The 19,085-nt window shown below is 40.3% G+C and overlaps 5 protein-coding genes across 5 annotated transcripts; 1 reads left to right on the top strand and 4 right to left on the bottom strand.

The window, feature by feature from the left end:
* Positions 1-139: 139 nt before the first annotated feature.
* LOC121404421 (odorant receptor 33b-like) lies at positions 140-801 on the bottom strand. The gene is given in 2 exon segments (XM_041593842.1): positions 140-538; positions 541-801. Coding segments are annotated over 2 exon segments (660 nt in total).
* A 2,082-nt stretch (positions 802-2,883) lies between these two features.
* Positions 2,884-4,310, bottom strand: LOC121404412 (odorant receptor 33b-like). The gene is made up of 2 exons (XM_041593808.1): positions 3,583-4,310; positions 2,884-3,298 (listed from the first exon to the last, which is right to left on the bottom strand). Exons 1-2 carry the CDS (start codon positions 4,308-4,310, stop codon positions 2,884-2,886), a joined length of 1,143 nt encoding a protein of 380 aa, XP_041449742.1.
* Positions 4,311-5,102: 792 nt separating this feature from the next.
* LOC111075775 lies at positions 5,103-5,824 on the top strand. The gene is made up of 4 exons (XM_022369255.2): positions 5,103-5,162; positions 5,215-5,370; positions 5,440-5,607; positions 5,669-5,824. The coding sequence occupies exons 1-4, from the start codon at positions 5,103-5,105 to the stop codon at positions 5,822-5,824; spliced, it is 540 nt and encodes a 179-aa protein (XP_022224947.2).
* A 1,012-nt stretch (positions 5,825-6,836) lies between these two features.
* On the bottom strand, positions 6,837-8,020 carry LOC111077594 (odorant receptor 33a-like). The gene is made up of 2 exons (XM_022371941.2): positions 7,308-8,020; positions 6,837-7,248 (listed from the first exon to the last, which is right to left on the bottom strand). The coding sequence occupies exons 1-2, from the start codon at positions 8,018-8,020 to the stop codon at positions 6,837-6,839; spliced, it is 1,125 nt and encodes a 374-aa protein (XP_022227633.2).
* Positions 8,021-8,598: 578 nt separating this feature from the next.
* Positions 8,599-9,802, bottom strand: LOC111075784 (odorant receptor 33b-like). Its single transcript, XM_022369268.2, has 2 exons — positions 9,075-9,802; positions 8,599-9,010 (listed from the first exon to the last, which is right to left on the bottom strand). The coding sequence occupies exons 1-2, from the start codon at positions 9,800-9,802 to the stop codon at positions 8,599-8,601; spliced, it is 1,140 nt and encodes a 379-aa protein (XP_022224960.2).
* Between the last annotated feature and the right edge of the window lie 9,283 nt (positions 9,803-19,085).

The following is a 19,085-nucleotide window of genomic DNA, read 5'->3' as shown; positions in this document are numbered from 1 at the left end:
AAGTGCATTGTGTGTGGATATTTTTGTCAGTGTCGACTAAATGACATTTAAACGGCGCCAATGCAATTTTCATAAAGCCTCCCGTTAATGGTCGACCATTAAGTGGTAATTAAAATTAATTGAATATTCAAGTGTCCACTCATTTTCGCAGCGACATGGCCAGGGTAAAGAAGGAGTAGGCCAATCGTATGGTGGCAAAGAATGCGTTCAAACTAATGCCAATCATTCCGCCCGCCTTGAGCTCCACCTTCGCCAGAGTCAGTTGCATGAATATCAGCAGAGTGCGACAGTATCCGCGATCCATTCCCACCCAATTGCTGGAGAAGATGGCATCCGTCAGTCGATTGAGCTCCACAGAAATCAGAGTCCCGTAGTAGCAGCTGGGAAACAGCTCCACGAGCATCGCCACAAAGTAAACGCCGTAGTAGGCCATAGCGAAATTGTTTTCCGCAAAGAACAGAATGTTGACGAGCGTAATGGAAATGCTGATGCCACTCGCGATAAATTGTCCAAATTGCGAGAGATGCATAGTGCTATGCAGCAGCGAAAGCAGACAAATTTGAAGCTGGCAAATAAACAGGCCGCCGTGATTGGTAATCCCTTGCACACATCTCCCAATTTTGTCTCATAAAACAGTCCCGCAATCAAATGAATCGGATACCAGAAGGTAAAAAAGATTGTGATAAGGATATCGAGTATATAACGAATCGCATGTTTCCGCTCCACACCTAACAGACGCCAATAGAGCCAATAGGTCCTGTATATATCTTCACTCCTGACAACCGGCGAGGATAAATCCATTTTCGAAACAGTGGAGCAGCCATCATGACACTTGCCGTTTTATAGAATCGGTGAAGGTGATAATTATAGTCAACCTGTTAGACGCCCATCATTAGATGTGGGTCCACCCACATTTATCTATACCCAATCATTATCATTATTTGGGTTAAACACTAAGCAACTGAACCTTCTGATGGCAGGCGTTTTCACGCTATGTTCTCGCTTTTTAGGCATTTTATGAGTACCCAGCCGAGAACAAGCACGAGTTTTAATGTTATAAACGAGATTTTTTCAAACGGTATTTCAATTTTCTTTAAAGTTATGAAAGCATATAGTGAAGCGTATACGACTGCATAAAATATCTATGCATGAATGGTTTTCTGTTTTTAAAATATAAAGAGTTTAAAATTTTGAAGAGATGGGTTTGCGCATACAGAATTATGCATCTAATATTTTCAGTTTTTTATACCCGTACTCAAAAAAGAGTTAAGGGGTATATTAGATTTGTGGTAAAAGTGGATGTGTGCAACGCAGAGAAGGAAACGTTTCCGACCCCATAAAGTATATATATTCTTGATCAGCATCAATAGGCGAGTCGATATAGCCATGTCTGTCTGTCCGTCTGTCTGTCTGTCTCGATGAGCGCCTAGATCTCAGAGACTATAAAAGCTAGGGCCACAAAATTTGGTTTCCAGACTCATGTGATATCCCACTGCTACAAGTGTATTTCAAAATTTCTCCCCGCCCCCTTCCGCCCCTACAAAGTACGAAAATCTGTGGCAGACACAATTTTAAAGATACGTTAAAACGCAGTATCGTATAGAATGACCATATTGCCGAATCTGAATCAGATCGGATCATAATTATAGACAGAATGAAGAATTTTCAGTTGCTTCCCCCACCTCCTCTAGCAAGAGACCACGCTCATTCTCTTACTCATTCTCTTTCTCGCTCGCACACTCTGCCGCGTTCAGTGCGGGAGCAACCCCTAGCGGAGGAGATGTATAATCTAAATGGTAAATGTGGAATCTATATGTTAGATGTAGAAAATACATTGTAGATGTAAATGTAGATACCAAATGTAGCAATAAAATGTAATATGTAATTTTTTTTTTTTTAATTCTAAAATGCTAAAAAGTCATAAGCTCAGAAATGTATATGAAATGTATAATACTGACTGAGTATGGATATAAGTAGAGTCGCGTCCCGAGAAGCGAATCACACGTTCTTTCTCGTTTTTTAATATTTTCTGGTAATATAGAGTACATATATTTATTTCTTTTTTTATTTTTTAGTGAAATAAATAAACTTTTTTATAAGTGATAATAAAAATATTCTTTAAACATCCAAAAAATATTAGAGACGAGAAGGAACGTGTGAGTCGCTTCTGTGGACGCGACTCTACTTTTATACCCTTCTCAGTCAGTATATACATTTTTGAGCTTATGATTTATGTAGAAAAAAAAAAAATGTTATATTTTAAATTTTTTTGCTACATCTGTTATCTACATTTACATCTACAATGTATATTCTACATGTACCATTTATATTCTACATCTTCTGAGCTAGAGGGCGCTCGCGCACTGAACAAGGCAGAGTGTGCGAGCTAGAAAAATAATGAGTAGCTGGTCTCTTACTGGAGGAGGTGGGGGGCGCTCATCAAGACGGACAGACGGACGGACATTGCTATATCGACTCGCCTATTGATGCTGATCAAGAATATATATCATTAATGAGGTCGGAAACGTTTCCTTCTCTGCGTTACACACATCCACTTTTACCTCAAATACAATATACCCCTTAATGGTTTTTTGAGTACGGGTATAAAAGTACCAAATAGATTTTAGAAAAGAGTACCAGGAAAAATACAGAAGAAATATTTTCACAAAAAACTCGTTCTATGCGTTATAAATGACATTGTTGAGTCACATATTTATATCACAAATTAAGGCACAATGATATATAAGCCAGCATTATGCTTTTACTTTATGTGACAAAAGCAAGCAATTAGGATCCACAATAATAAATTCACTTCAGATATGTAAGCTACCATAAACCTACTTATGCTCTATTTTCAGTAAATAATTTCGTGATTAAATCCACTCATTTTCGCAACGACAAGACCACAGTGAAAAATGAGTAAGCTAATCGTATGGTCGCAAAGAATGCATTCAAACTAATGCCAATCATTCCGCCCGCGGTGATCTCCACCTTCGACAGAGTCAGTTGCATGAATATCAGCAGAGTGCGACAGTATCCGCGATCCATTCCCACCCAATTGCTGGAGAAGATGGCATCCGTCAGTCGATTGAGCTCCACAGCAATCAGAGTCCCGTAGTAGCAGCAGGGAAAGAGCTCCAGGAGCATCGCCACAAAGTAAACGCCGTAGTAGGCCATTGCGAAATTGTTTTCCGCAAAGAACAGAATGTTGACGAGCGTAATGGAAATGTTGATGCCACTCGCGATAAATTGTCCAAGTTGCGATAGATGCATAGTGCTGCGCAGCTGTTGAACGACTCTGAAAGATATATCTATAGAACTAAGAAAGTGGCGTTGAGGCGCGTCTAAACCATTAGACGTGCAGAATTTACTGTTTCCATTTTTCCGTTAATAATACCGACGGATATGGCATGCCTTGTTTCTGAGTGGGCCACTGCCGGGGGGGACACCGAGGTCAGTGGTGCAGTTTAGGTTAGATAGGCGCATATGGACGGACGGACAGACAGCGGACGGCAAGCGCGCCCCCGACTCTTCGAGTACCTGGTATAAAAATGAGAATGGCGTTTTCAGTTATATTCGTACTTCATTATCTTTCTGTGATCCTCAATATTCTCTACCAACTCTCTGACGACCATCTCTTTCGATGATTTATTATCATATCCCATTCGACTCAAACGCATGGATAGGAGTCTCACATGTCCAGCAACCACACAGAATGTCATTGGGGGATACGAATCATTGGCCAGATTCTGCACAATTTGTATACTAACGCCAGCAATTTGATAGGCCACACTAAGCCAATAGATCTGTCCCGATGCCTGAACATCATAGGGAAACCATGCAGGATATAGCAGCTTGTGACCACTGCCAAATAGAACGGAAGCTATGGCCGCCGTATTCGACAATCCGTAGGCGACAATGAAACTCTTCCACACAAAATTCGCCTCACGTTGGGTGTTTCGATCAAAGAACGCCCGCTCCTCCTCAGTCAGAGCTCGCTGATCCAATTCCAGGAGCAGTGCCTCGATGCTCTTAATTTCCTGCAGTTTCCAGCGAAAGCAGACAAATTTGAAGCTGGCAAATAAACAGGCCGCCGTGATGGGTAAACCTTTGCACACATCTCCCAATTTTGTCTCATAAAACAGTCCGGCAATCAAATGAATCGGATACCAGAAGGTAACAAAGATTGTGATTAGGATATCGAGTATATACCGAATCGCATGTTCCCCCTCCACACCCAACAGACGCCAATAGAGCCAATAGGTCCTGTATATATCTTCACTCCTGACAACCGGCGAGGATAAATCCATTTTCGAAACAGTGGAGCAGACATCATGACACTGGCCGTTTTATAGAATCGGTTAAGGTGATAATTATAGTCAACCTGTTAGACGCCCATCATTAGATGTGGGTCCACCCACATTTATCTATACCCAATCATTATCATTGTTTGGGTTAAAATGTTAACACCTGCGAAACTGTCTGGCACCTAAAGACTCTGTGGGAAGCTCCCCTTGTCTGGCATTTTCACGGCAAATTCTATTTATTTAAGCCTTTTACGAGTAGCCAGCCCATGAAGAGTACGGGTTTTAAATTATGCGTCTACGTACCCATAAAATATGTATGAATGGTTTTGGGTTTTTTAGTAAAATAATATCTCATTTCTTGATGAAATGTTGGAGTTTTGTTGGGGTAATAAAAAAATAATGTTAAGTATTCAGATCAACTAAAGGTGTGACCAGTTGTATGCTGCACGGTTACACTTTTTTGAGTGTTGTATACAAATGTAATCTGCACAGATGATAATATGTAGGTTATACAAGTAGAGCCGCGGCACACGCACGCGGCTCACAACGTTCTATCTTATTTTAAACATGGAGGAGAGCTACTGATATACATATGTACATTGTTCTGGTTGAACGCTCCACTGATTTATGTGGTATTCATTAGTTAAATATTTTCAAAGTATCATTAATAACACATTAACGATTAATTGCTCTAGATATCACAAAAACCAAAAATTTGTTTAATATATATTCAATAATATAAAAGCAGTCTCTTTTTGGTGGACCACATTTGTTTCGGACTATTCAGCAGTCACGATGTGCTCCAAGTTCTCTGCATTTTTCTCGCTGCTTCTGCTCGCATTCGAACTTACTCAAGTAGGTTCCAGTTTTTAAATTCGCTACCCCCACTAACAAAATATATGGTTAGACATACACAAAATTCGAGTTTACCAACGTCATCTGCACTTGTTTGGACAAATCATTTTTGTCCTTCGAATACTGCTACCTGAAGTCTATCAATCGGACATACAAGTTTGGATCGATAAAAGTGAATCTCTATAAAGCGCCTGTTTCCAAGATTCGCGTAGGTCTACATAAAAAAAACCAAAAGCTAATCTAGAATGACAATGTATAAGCACCTTTCCCATTGTAGCTTAATCTAGCAATTTACCAACGCTTGAACGGATATAAACCGTTTCTGTACAACGTCACAATCGACGCCTGTAAGTTCTTAGCCAACAACAAGTCTTCTCCAGTGGCTAGATTTATTTTTAACCTTTTTGGTCCATACTCAAACATAAACCATACGTGCCCCTATAACGTAAGTACAAATATAATACTTCAATCGATCAGAAAATGTCAACAGTTTGATTTGCTCGCAGAATCCTATTATAGTTGACAAGGCTCCTACTTCTCACATGGACTATCAGTTGACAAATGTTTTACCATTTCCCAAAGGACAATATGGCTTCCACAGTATTTGGACTGTGTATGGGATACAGCGAGCCCATGTAAATGTATATGGTACTCTATCATAGTTTTATATTTGTTAGTAAAGCGCGTCTGGTCTTCCGCTAAAAAAAATATATTAAAATTTAAATTGGCCTACTAGGTGCTGGACAGATGACTAAATAGAGCTTGTTCTGAATAAAATGGTTATGGTCATTCTCTACGATACTGCATTTTTTTTTAATATGTATATAGTGTTTCTTTTCCCATAACTTAAGTGTCTTATATCTAGAAAGGTGATAAATGCAGCTATAAAAGTAGTCTGAACACTTTGTAGCTTCAGCTTACCGTCTGGGAAATCTCAAACTTTTAAATACAATATTGAAAACTCAGGCCAAGTCGAAATAAAAAAATTATGGATAAACGGTGGAGCTACAATTGTTGGAAAATAATTCTTAAAAAAATTTAAAGCCTCTGGCTATATTAGATAAAGTCGATTTGGTTCGAAGCTTATGTATATAAAATGTTATATTTTGTTGAGTAGTGTAATCATCGGTAATAATAATTATTCATAATATCTATTAATGTCCACAATGATTATTATTATCCATGATGATTGTTTTTGAGCAAAACAAAATAAAATTAAAAAGTAATGATTATTTAATGATTTTTTATTTGTTCGATCAAAAAAAAAAACCCAAAGTATAATAAAGAAATGGTGGGGGCTGAAAAAATGATGTACATAAATATTTTTATTAAAATTTATTATTTTATTAAAGTGCACATCACATTCAAAACTATTTTTGAGATATTTCTAGTCTTCCAAATTGAACAAGTGAAACAAGCCTGGAATGCAAGAGCTAGAAACCCTTTAATTTGTTTGTCTACCAACAGATCCAATAAAAGTCGTTAGGAAAATATTTTAGATTTCCCATTAAAATATTTAATTTGTGTCTTTTTTTTCAGTGTTGAATCAAGACACCCCCAGGGTGCATGACATTTAAGCGGCCACAATGCAATTTTCAGAAGGCCTCCTCCATTAATGTCCGGCCATTAGGTAGTAATTAAAATTAAACGAATATGCGCGCGGAATGCCACTCATTACCGGAACGACATGGCCAGGGTGAAGAAGGAGTAGGCCATTTGTATAGTGGCAAAGAACGCGTTCATGCTGATGCCGACCATTCCGCCCGCCTTGACACCCACCTCCGCAAGCGTGAACTGCATCAGAATGAGCAGAGTGCGGCAGTATTTACGGCCCATTCCAAGCCAATTGCTGGAGAAGATGGCATATGGCAGCTTATTGAACTCCATGGCCATCAAAGTGCCGTAGTAGCAGCTCGGAAAGAGCTCCAGCACCATGGCCATGAAGTAGACCACATAGTAGATAATCGCAAAGCTGTTCTCCGCAAAGAAAAGTATGTTAATGAGGACTATGGAAATGTTGATGCCACTGGAGATGAACTGCCCCAGCTGTGACAGATACAGTGTGCTGTGCATCAAGCGGACAATTCTGAAAGGAAAATAAAATAAATAAAAGATGAATGTCAGTGTTTGAGTAACGGATCTTACTGCATTAACTTCCTGTGATCCTCGATATTTTCAATGAGTTTTTTTGAAGCCCCTTCATGGTGTCCCATTTGACTCAAACGCATGGATAGGAGTCTCACATGTCCAGTAACCACACAGAATGTCATCGGGGGATACGAGTCATTGGCCATATTCTGCAGAATCGTAAGACTCGCTCCAGTGGCCTGATAGGCGAAGCTAATCCAATAACTGAGGGCTGAGGCCTGAACATCGTAGGGAAACCACGCAGGATACAGCAACGTTCGTCCGCTGCTGAACAAACCAGAGGCTGTGCCCGTCACGGTGGCCGATATGCCAGCTGCCACATAACTTTTCGAAATGAATTCCGCCACACTGCGCGTATTCTGATGAAAGAATCTACGCTCCTCTGGACTTGCGGCTCTCTGATCCAATTCCATGAGCAGCCGTTCAATTTCCTTGATCTCTGATAATCGCCTACGAAAGCAGATTATTTTGAAGCTGCAGAAGAAACTTTCCGCCGTAAAGGGTAGATTCTTGAACACATCCCTCATGGTCCGCTCGCGGAACAAGCCAATGATTAGATGTGTGGGATACCAAATGGTCACGAAGAAATTGAGCATTACATCGAGTAAATGTCGCATTGGATACTCGCCCTCGACACCCAAGAGACGCCAGTAGAGCCAATAGGTTCTGTAGATACGGTCACTCCTGACAACCGGTGGGTCCGCCTCCATGTTCACGACAGTTCAGGGTCCTCCAAGTTGGCTGTGGGTTTTATAGTCGGTTTTTGGGAATAATTAATTAAGACACCCTTTGCTGGATAGGCGTAATTGTTGAACCCATAATTACACCTAATTAGTTTTTAACCATTTGACACTTGGTGTTTAAATAACTAAATATTTAAATGTGTGAATGAACCGACTTTTAATTGGAAATATTAATTCCTCTGCAACACCTACACGGAAATCGTTTCTTAATAGTATAGTTTGTATTTTATTTATATGATGTTGCCCACACTGAGAGAAATCCCTTTAATGGTTAACCAAAACGAGATATTTATTTGATTTCTCTGAAATCTTATTTCATGGCTTGAAGGCTACAAGTAAATATATGAGACAGCCTGCTTCTTGTACTAGTAAGTAACTAAATAGGATCCACAGTAATGACTTCACTTCGGATACGTAAAACAAAATAATCAAATTTTTTACAAAGTGTTTGCTTTGTTGCCAGTGAAATATAACAGCTGTATTATAATTATTTAGGCAATGGGAATAAGTGACAGAGGAAAAAAACATTGCGAAATACTCATATTTTAACGCAACGACAAGACCACAGTGAAAAATGAGTAAGCCAATCGTATGGTGGCAAAGAATGCATTCAAACTAATGCCAATCATTCCGCCCGCGGTGATCTCCACATTCGCCAGAGTCAGTTGCATGAATATCAGCAGAGTGCGACAGTATCCGCGATCCATTCCCACCCAATTGCTGGAGAAGATGGCATCCGTCAGTCGATTGAGCTCCACAGAAATCAGAGTCCCGTAGTAGCAGCTGGGAAACAGCTCCACGAGCATCGCCACAAAGTAAACGCCGTAGTAGGCCATTGCGAAATTGTTTTCCGCAAAGAAGAGAATGTTGACGAGCGTAATGGAAATGTTGATGCCACTCGCGATAAACTGTCCAAGTTGCGAGAGATGCATAGTGCTACGCAGCAGTTGAACGACTCTGAAAGATATATTTATGAGGTTAGATATGGAATGAAGACAGATATGTTCAGATATATTCGTACTTCATTATCTTTCTGTGATCCTCGATGTTCTCTACCAGTTCTCTGACGATTCTTTCTTTTGATAATTGCTCATCATAGCCCATTCGACTCAAACGCATGGATAGGAGTCTCACATGTCCAGCAACCAGACAGAAAGTAATTGGTGGATACGAATCATTCGTAAGATTCTGCAGAATTGCCAGAGAAACGCCAGCAGATTGATAGGCCACACTCAGCCAATAGATGTGCTCCGATGAGTGAACATCATAGGGAAACCAACCGGGATATAGCAGCTTTCGGTCACTTTGAAACAGACCGAAGGCTGTGCCCGTTATAATGGCCAATACGGCAGCCGCGAGAATACATTTCCAAATGATATCAGCCACACGTAATGTGTCCCTGTGAAAGATCTTACGGTCCTCTGCAGTTTCGACTCGCTTATCCAAATCCACCAACAGTTGTTCGATGGTCTTAATCTCGTCCATTTTCCAGCGAAAGCAAATGATTTTGAAGCTTGAAAAAAAACAGGCAGCCGTGATAGGTAGACCTCTGCAGACCTCAGCCAAGGTTCCGTCGCACATAAGGCCAATGATTAGATGTGCGGGATACCAAATTGTCACGAAGACAAACTGTATAACAACAAGTAGATATCTGAGCGGATGTTCGCCCTCGACACCTAGCAGACGCCAATACAGCCAGTAGGCTCTATAGATATAATCACTGCGGATAACCGGCGAAGACAACTCCATGTTCGAGACAGTGTAAAAGCCGTTGCACAGTTTCGGTTTTTATAATCAGCTCTGGGGAATTATTAATTACTCATAATTACACATAATTAAACATAGCTTAAAAATATAACACCTGTGTTGTAATAATCAATAATAGGCAAAGAATTAATTAGAAAAGAGTTGTCTGGAGGAGTGTGAGGATAGACAGTCTGTCTGCCTTTGCAGCCCCTTGCTTTCCTCTCCTAGTAAAGTGCTCGCATATAGGGCAAGGGTAAGGGCATTCCTTTAAAAACGCTTCTCTTTTTCTTGTAATATCTGTTTTATTAGCAGGGAGCTCCGTTGCAGCTTCAGCGTCACGAACAAAGTTGCCTTAATTTGACATTAATATCTTCCAGTTGCAGTTGCAGCTGCTGCTGCTGCTGCCAAATGACGGTGCAAAGGGTGAGGATAAAGTTTTTGCTGCCGAGGTCATTTATGGCTTGAAGAAGAGCCATAGAGACCGACGAGAAGTTGCATATTTTGCACTCGTTTTATGGCCTGTACTTTGAGTCTCATGATTGCTTTATGACCGCCCAACCATCGATAAATTTTGCATGCAAATTTCAGCAGGCCAAGACGTGGTTTTAGCTGACATTGTCTTCAGCAGACAAAAAAAAGAAAAAAAAAAAGCAGGAAAATGCCTCCCTCCTTTGAAAAGAAGCGACCTTAGAGGAATAAAAAAACATGTCAAGAGCATTTTACGCTTACTTATCTGCACATCCTCCCATTTCCCCCCGTTCTGTGTGTGTGGATTTTCACCCGAAAAGTTCATTTTTTGTTCGTTTTGTTTAACTCTGCGTACACGTAATCACGAAATGAGGAAATGAGCAACTGTGACAATGACGTCAAAATACCGCAAAATAAAATGTGGAAACAAAAAGTGGGGCAAAAACGAAAAGTCCGAAATGTCTGCACTTTGTGCTGTCCTGTAAAGGACACTTAAGCGCTTTTATTCCATGTAGGAGCAATGTATTAAAATCCACTTAGAAATCAATTCATATTTTATTTATTTCTTTCAATTTATAATGTATTATAATTTATTATATAATTTTATGTCAACAATATAATTCGTGGTCAGAAATTTCCTATCATCAACTCCAAGTACCACGTTCGATGTCGGCTTTCAGATTTTCCTCTCTCTTTTAGGATCCTCTCTCTGAACGAGTCTCGCGAATCTCGCTCTCTCCCTAAAAGAAGGGACAAATAGAAACATTCTCCCACTCAATTGAAGCAATAAAATAAGAGAATGGCAAGAATAACGGACAGCCACATAGCAGACATAATTAAAGTCAGTTAAAATAATACACACCCAGCGGAAGAACATACACTGAGAACAATCTTGTTGTTCGTTCATGCACAGCCAAATTACTGAGAATATGCAGTATGCGATCCAACACACACAAAACCAATATACCCTTACTGCCAATGGGCATAATTAAGAGAAAGGGCAGCTCAAACTTTTTGCGGTTTCTCTACCCCACTTCACGGTGGGAAAAAATGTTGCAAAAGTTATTTGATTTGGAATTTTTGTTAAAGTTTCTTCCCTTTTCTATATGACTTTCGACTGCTATGAATGTATTTTACTGTACAACTAAATTAATGAAAAATCACAACTGTGTGCAAAATGTAATTTAATCTGATATCTTCTTTTTTTTTTGTGTGCTGTGACGAGGCTCGAGGGCAAATGGGGCACGTGGCATTTTATAAACTTTGGCTGTGAGGAGTCAATGGAGTGAGTTCTGCTTTATCGGGCGAAACACTGACAGTTTTCCAACATTTATCAAATGGAAGAAGTCGCACATCTGTGTTTCACAGAAAACTTCGAACTTGTCGTATTGTTTGTGCTGTAATTTATTTGATTTTTCTTCTTAGATCTTTTTTGTGTAAGTGTCTGGTTTTTATTAGCATATCGAACACCATTCCACCGCACACAAAGCAAACAAGAACGAAAGATCAAGTAAACAATTAAATGTTCATTTGGAAATTGGTGCAATAAGTTTCATTTAATTTAATAGTTTAATGCTCATAAAATGCTCATCCTTTTTATCTGCTGAGCCAACTGTTAGCCCAATATTCGTATTCAAGAAAGACAAGTGAAAATAGAAAAGCTATAAATTACAGAAATAAAACCATGTCTCTGTTCATGAGTGGTTTATAGTTTTAAGGAAGCGAAAAGACTACAAAAAGGCTTGGAAAATACTGCGTGAATTTCTGCAAAATTGGCTTAACATTATTTGATATTTATATTTGAATATATATGAAGCAAAACTTTGCATTGAATTTGGATCTTTTAAATGGGAAGTATCTTCCATTTTATGTACTTTTTTTTTTCTGAGAAATACTCTATAAATGTAATTGACAGATAGGTTCGATATTGTGGGATTTATTATGGCCTCCGATTCTTGTTTTTCCTTAAGCTTTCAATGTATGTTTAATCTGTTGTTTATTTCCGTGTTCGAGGGGCATTGTGTCAAGTATTTATCGCTTTATCGCTCGTTCCGTGATGCTTTGTTCAACTCGCAATTTCAAACAAATTTCCACTGCGGATATATCGTACATTTTCCCAAGAACAGCGCACCACAAAATTGTGTATATGTTTTCGATTTGGTTTTGATATTTTCTAATTTTTTAACCACCAGCAGGTTAAGGGGGGCAAAGTGGAGCAATGAATTGCCCAGCTGCGTTTGCCTGCTGTTTGTTTACTTCGTGTCTAGACGAGGGCTGGAGAGGGGTTATCTGTGTGTGCTGCAATCAGAGGAGTAGCGCGAAAAAGGGGTTCATGAAAGTTGGGAGCATTTTATTTATATTTAATTTGCCACAAAGATTCCAATCCCCTTTTGGGGCTACGCTCCGCTTCAGACTCTCGTATTCTGTGTATCCGCAGTACTTGTGGCAAACTCTGCTAATCGTCTAATTTTATCATGTGGTTTTCCCCATTTAAGTGCCGCAAAGTGTTGAACGATTTGTAGTGTAGCTCTTTCCTTCTCTTTCTGTTTTTTCCCAAACCACATGCCCAACATTCCCCCCTCATTCGCTCATTTACTCTCTCATGGAATTCTTTTGGGTTGCATTTTTTCTTTGCTTATCATTAGGGTAAGTGCTTGCTGCACATTTGACCTTGCCACGCCTACTCATTAGAGGGTGAATAAATGAATGAATTTTGCACCCAACAGAGATTTCAGTCTGTATGAAAATTAATTTGACTGTGTGGAAAGGGGATGTCACGCGCTTTACATATTTTTCATGTTCTCAAATTGCGCATACGCCCTGTCTGCCTGGTTGCCTGGCTGGATGGCTGCCACGCTGGCTGTTGGCCCAAACGGCAATCAATCAAATGCCGCCCGAATCCGATTGCGGGCTGTCTGGCTCCCTGTTTTTGGTCCGTGGCTCATCTGTGGAATTCGTAGAATGTTTCCGGTTAAAATTTAGCATAGCACGCGCTTCGCACCAAAAGTTTTGCTTAGTCAGAGGCGAGTCCGCCTACGACCCAGAAGTTTGCCCTGCCACCGAAATGGAATTATGGAATTATTTCGAATGATGAAATAACTTCTATTCACGCTTAAAGATTTGTTTTGGGATACAAAGAAGTTTTGCTGAGATTTGGTTTAACTTTTGGAGAGTTTTCAAAGGGAAATATGGTAATACGTAAATTCAAAATGGAATATGGCTTTCAATGGCTTCAACAAGGCAACTTACTCTATCTATACGGCATCTACCGCATAAATTTAATCCCCTTTTGAGATGTAATGCTCATTGAAACCCTGACACATGTTGGTTTATTGATCCGTAATCCGCTAATTCCCATTCAATTTCACACCCTTCTCAACGATTATCTTGCCTGGACTAGCCCCATCCAATCACTAGACTTATCCCCATCCAATACCTACACTTATCCCCATCTGTCTCGATCAGCTGCGGCGTTTATGTTTCCAACTGTCAAATTCTAAACCTTTAATTTGCTCTTTTTCTATATGCTAGTTGGGAGCGTTGTTCTGTTAACACACGCCCACAAATGCAGACATTTCAATTGGCGCTGCCGCCCCTCCATGCTGCTGTCAGTGCCAAACAATGTTTTGGGGTCAAGCATTGCGTACGGAACATTATTTGGCAATAAGAACATTGCACGAACGACTGGGTTCCGAGTCTTGGTGTGTTCAGCTCTTCGAGAGCTTCCTGCCTGCCGCATGCTCCTTCGACATATTCATGTCGACGTAGTCGTCATCGTAGCCGTAGCACAAAGCCTATGAAATATGAAGCAATTGACGTGAAATTGATTGTTCTGCTCCAAGCTGTGCGTGCCCTGCTCTTTCTCCATCTTTCTCTTTCGCCGGCTCTTCTCTTTCTCTCATTTCTCTCTCTATTTCGCCGGCTCTTCTCTTTCTCTCATTTCTCTCTCTATTTCTGCGATGGCATCTTGCGGTTTCCCGTTTATTAACTACAACCAACCATAAACTGCAGGGCATCCAACTAACCTCCCCTTTTCCACATGCCGCATCATCCTTAACTTCTCCACCAGAGGCTTGTGTGTCTGCCACTTCTACGTGTGCCACACTTTTGCCTCATGGACGCCTGCCTCTCTCGCTTATCGCTCATTTTACACGCTGCCAGCTATGCTAGGCGTTGCCGCAAAATTCCTTTCAGTTGGCATATTTTACGTGCCAGAACGACGACCGGGAGTGCTCCTGAGTGCTCCGCTGCCAAGGATTACTTCCCACTGGCACTCATTACTTCGTCAGTTCTCCATCGAACTATTTGTATTTGCAGGATTCTATGCCATGCTCTGGCGTTCGTTCCCTTAATTAATGTGATGACTTGAGGGGGTCAAACAAAAGGTCCAGAGCATCATCAATACATGGGGGCGAGCAATCACTCATCACGAACTGAAAAGGGCACAGGGTTAGTAATGATTGAGGAAGGTGAAAGCCATGTATTTCAAATGGGATTCAAATGGGAGAGTTCAAGTTGTTCCTTCCGGAAGGATTGTGTTTCTAAAGTTCTGGATGCCAATCGAGGGTAACAAAGTGCAAAATAACTTTTCAGTAAGATCAGCCACTGTTTGAATAGTTTTTAAAAGCATTTCCATTCGACAGGGAATCTCTCAATAAAAAAAAAAAAAACATTTTGTGGCCACATCTTTGAATTTTTCGTATTTTATATACATTTTTTGCCATTGCTTTCAAATTTCAATGATGTTAACTTAAGTTATCTTTAAGCTTTAATTTAAGGAAATTAAAAACAAACCATCCTTAGAATTTAAAACGCCGAACCCTCTTATTACAAAACCAGCTGCTAGAGTCTCTTCTTTGTTTTTGGGAAGATCCCCATGTCCCTTTCCAAATCATTCAATTGGTTCTGTGAAAAAGGCCTCTGACGGAAGAGCAGGAAGGGTAATGTGGTGACCAGATTTGTTTGGTTAAATCAATTTCATATTTTCCCAACTTTAATGGTTTTTAAGCCCAAATGTTCCTAGGATTCGGTAAAGCCAAAATCACAAGTTCTCTTCGTTTGGCTTTGATCAAATTTTGGTAATAAAATGCGATTTTTTGAGGTTTGGTCAAATGCATAAATGTTTATAAATTATACCATAAACGACGCCTTATTTACGTGACAATGCAAATAACATGAAAACCACAAAAATTTTATTTTTGTCGACTTTTTTTGAGTTTTTAAAGTCGGAATTTAAAAATTAGCTGCCATTTAACCAGAGACCAAATCCTTCGGCTTTCACCGTATGTCAGACATTCCTCAGCCTGCTTAGGGCCGGCTCCGACAACGGCAATGGATGGTCATTTATTTCCCAACTTACCTGTACTTACCTTTACACACACGTTTCATTTTCCTTTTCCATTTGTAGGCAATTTTTCAAACAGACAGACAGAGAGACAAAAATCCGTACGTTTCCAGACGCACAGTGGGCCCCAGTCGGCCATTTCAGTTTGCTAAATTAAAAACTTGTGCAAACAGAGACCAAAACATAATGATACGATATATTTCCCAAAATAAAAATCTGATTGTCCCCCGTTTCCATATTTGAAATCTTCGTAAAGTACTCTCAACCAGATGCGTATTCACTCAAAACATTTGCCACCTCTTTTTTGCTGAAACCCCACTGTGCGACGCAAACTCTCTCACGGCTCTCTCACTCAACGCAAAAATGAGTTCAAGGCGGCGACAGCGCTGCTTTTGCGCTGCTTCTGTCGCACGGCGAGAAATGGTCTCACAAATTTTTCGGCCGCGGACAATGAAACAACAAAGTAGTGACGAATTTTGTTCGAATTTTCGAATTCAAAACGTCCATTGATAAACAAACAGTAAAAAATAATCTAATAAATTAAAATCCACAACAAAATTGCTAATACTGTTAACCAAATTTACGGTCTAATTCAAGTTAAATATCTTATATCTGTTTCCGATGAGATGACTTAAAACTTACAAAAAATAGAGACGAATTCTATTCATGATCTGTGTTTTTGTGTCAGTTCGCCAGTTCGTGTGCAGCTAACGGTACGCTTGCTCTCTCAATCTTTCCGTTTGATCAGCATGAATAAACGTGTTGAAAAATAACGGCATCTCTGTGGCTGTGCGTGTGTGCGAAAGTGTGACCAAAACAAAAGACGGCAAAAGAAGAGCCTCAATAAAAAGCCAGCTCAGAAAGGAATGCAAAAACAAAAGTGCAACAAAGTGCAAGAAAAGTAAAAAGATAAAAGAAAAGAGAGGAACAAAAATGTAAAACTTGGACATGTGGAAACGTGTGGAAAACGCTGAGTCTGATTTACTTTTGTTGTCTTTTTCTAATGGCTTTCAATGCCACAAATGCAAGACAAGAGAATGCCACCTTTTGTGTTGTGTGGTGCTTTGGTGCAATTCCTTTTGTATTTTTCGTTTTGGGCTGCAGTTAACGCCGCTTGTATGGCTTCAAAAATAACCATAATTTGTCCTCGGGCCAACGGGCGACTATTTTTAAATTTCTGTTTTGTTTGCCCGCCAAAAGGTTTCGACCCACAGACAGACATATTCGTATAAATGTTGAATGAAAAATAATATATATTTAATTGAATTGAACAACAAATGCGAGACAGAGAGTGCGTCTCTCTGATTGACACACCTACAGAGGGGCATCCGAGGGGGTGCTGTGCCCCAGGCGCCGCAAGTGTCCTGGACTCTGATGGATGGATGGGCCCTCGTGTGATTTGTGTTTACTCTTGACATTTTCTTTGCACTCATTTTTCCCTATTTTCCTATTGTTTTTCTACAATGTGTCACAACACAATCCACAGCATGGTGGTGGCAGGCGGCAGAGCTAATTTTCAACGGAGGCAGAGCCACCCTGTCAACGTCACGACGTCACCAAAGCTGACGATCCGTTGACGGATTTGTTTTTCATTAGCGTTCCGGCGTACAATTTACAATGAAATTTCCAACGCTCTCAATAATTGATGTGGAAATTCGAAATTGTCGCTCCGACTGATTGTAATTGTTCTGTAATTTATTTATGACAGATTTGCGCAATAGGAATGATATAGAATAGCTAAAGGCAAGAGAAAAACAATTCCATTACTTTAAGGAACCTTATATATTTGGCGAATTCTAATGGCATGTATTCAAGGGAAAAGTTACTCATTTTACTTGGAAAACCACAGTCGCATGAAAATTACAATCGTTTGTTCATATTTTTGAACTGATTGATAAGTTTAATGCCTCGAAAAAAGTACAGTACATCCTGTAGGTCGTAGCAAAAAGAAAACACCCATTCAGAGACATTCGACACAAAATTCTTGGGTTGACTTAACGAACTGTTTTATTATCCCCACTAGAAAATGTGCATTAAAAATGAGAGTGGAAAAACCTCCTTTACACAAGGAAGTAATGCAAATTTATAGACATGTGTGGTTAATGTAACCACACACCTACACGCAAACCTACGCCACGATGCAAAACAAGCAGCAGTCATTACGCATACGCCATCGAAAACCCTAGAACCCGAGCCTATGTTAGGGAATCGCCTACACGGAGGGACGACACGTGCTCAATAATTTGCTCACGTATGCGGGCCCCAGCTTCGACTGTAATTAATTTATGCAATAATTTTTCATTGCTGCCATAACCTGGCACATTTTTCTACAGGAAAATGTTTTAATTTTAGAATGAGTTTTGTTTTAGTTGCCTTAACCTTTGGTGACGTTTTCTTATTGCCACTAAATTTTTGCGTAGGCCAATTGAAACGTTATACGTAGCGGCAGGAGGGAGTAAACGGCAGTCTCAAAAGTTATGATAAATGACTAAAGACAAGTAAAACATAAAAGGTAGAATCGAGATAGGGAGCTCCAAAAACGTCACGAGAGGCGCCATGGCCATGAATGCCGGTCATTAGGTTAACTGTTCGGAAGGACAGGAAGTCGCACCACTATTCCTCTACTCCTACTCCACACTCTATTCATTCTAATCCGCTTCACTTTGGTCATTGTGCTTGGCACTTTTTTTTTGGACACTTCACTTTCGATGATTGGCAGCGGCACTCGTAGCAGCACTCTTCCGACAAAAAATATCATGAGAAATAGTGGAAGGAGTAGCAGTTGAACCAGCGACAGCTGCGCTTTTCTTTATTATGGAGAGAGAGAGCGCGAAGTGGCGGGCAGGGGTCGTACTTGACAATTGCCATCAAGGACAAGGAAATGCCAAGTTCCCTTTGTATTTTTTGATGTCCAAACACGCAATGCCACACACAGGGGAGTGGAGCGCGTAATCGTTTGAGTTCTTAACCAAATTTATTGGAGCACTGGGAATACATTCTGGGCAAGCATTGATTGATTGATTGATTGAGAATCAAGTGTAACAATATAATTATAAATTCAATATTTCTATGCTCTAGTCAGGATTTGCCTTTTGCTAAGGTATAATTTTTTCGCCTTCCATTTCACCCCAAGCGCCGGCATTCGATTGCCGTCTGCTTTCAATTTTTATGAATTTTTTTGGGTACTTCGGCCGCAAAACCCCTACCACCACTGTGGCCTACTGCGCACACCCTCGCTGTGTGCCGTTTTGTTTAGGGGGCGGGGGTATCGGATGGGGACACTAAATGTCAAGTGCACGTGCTGCTACAAAGGCAGCCAGCCCATTCCGCCTGACCGTTGTGTTGTCTCTTTTTCTCCCTCACTCGCAAAACTGAATGAGGAACGTGACGTATGAGTGATACGTACTGATATTAACTGTTTTTTCCTGTAGTGGGTATGGGTGCGGGTGCGGCATCTGTCCATATATTTGTGTG

The sequence above is a fragment of the Drosophila obscura genome, unplaced genomic scaffold (assembly GCF_018151105.1).
Source record: "Drosophila obscura isolate BZ-5 IFL unplaced genomic scaffold, ASM1815110v1 contig_200, whole genome shotgun sequence".
Classification (NCBI taxonomy): Eukaryota; Metazoa; Arthropoda; class Insecta; order Diptera; family Drosophilidae; genus Drosophila; species Drosophila obscura.
Note: the sequence above shows the minus strand (reverse complement) of the source record. Positions and strands in the feature narration are given on the sequence as shown.

What these genes read in the sequence shown, in the direction of transcription:
- LOC111075775 (XM_022369255.2), top strand. Translation starts at nt 5,103, where the DNA reads ATGTGCTCCAAGTTCTCTGCATTTTTCTCGCTGCTTCTGCTCGCATTC. An exon ending in TCGCATTCGAACTTACTCAA is followed by an intron (nt 5,163 to 5,214) that starts GTAGGTTCCAGT and finishes ATATATGGTTAG; the next exon opens with ACATACACAAAATTCGAGTT. An exon ending in ACCATACGTGCCCCTATAAC is followed by an intron (nt 5,608 to 5,668) that starts GTAAGTACAAAT and finishes ATTTGCTCGCAG; the next exon opens with AATCCTATTATAGTTGACAA.
- LOC111075784 (XM_022369268.2), bottom strand. Translation starts at nt 9,802, where the DNA reads ATGGAGTTGTCTTCGCCGGTTATCCGCAGTGATTATATCTATAGAGCC. An exon ending in GATCACAGAAAGATAATGAA is followed by an intron (nt 9,011 to 9,074) that starts GTACGAATATAT and finishes TATATCTTTCAG; the next exon opens with AGTCGTTCAACTGCTGCGTA.
- LOC111077594 (XM_022371941.2), bottom strand. Translation starts at nt 8,020, where the DNA reads ATGGAGGCGGACCCACCGGTTGTCAGGAGTGACCGTATCTACAGAACC. An exon ending in GATCACAGGAAGTTAATGCA is followed by an intron (nt 7,249 to 7,307) that starts GTAAGATCCGTT and finishes TTTTCCTTTCAG; the next exon opens with AATTGTCCGCTTGATGCACA.
- LOC121404412 (XM_041593808.1), bottom strand. Translation starts at nt 4,310, where the DNA reads ATGGATTTATCCTCGCCGGTTGTCAGGAGTGAAGATATATACAGGACC. An exon ending in GATCACAGAAAGATAATGAA is followed by an intron (nt 3,299 to 3,582) that starts GTACGAATATAA and finishes TATATCTTTCAG; the next exon opens with AGTCGTTCAACAGCTGCGCA.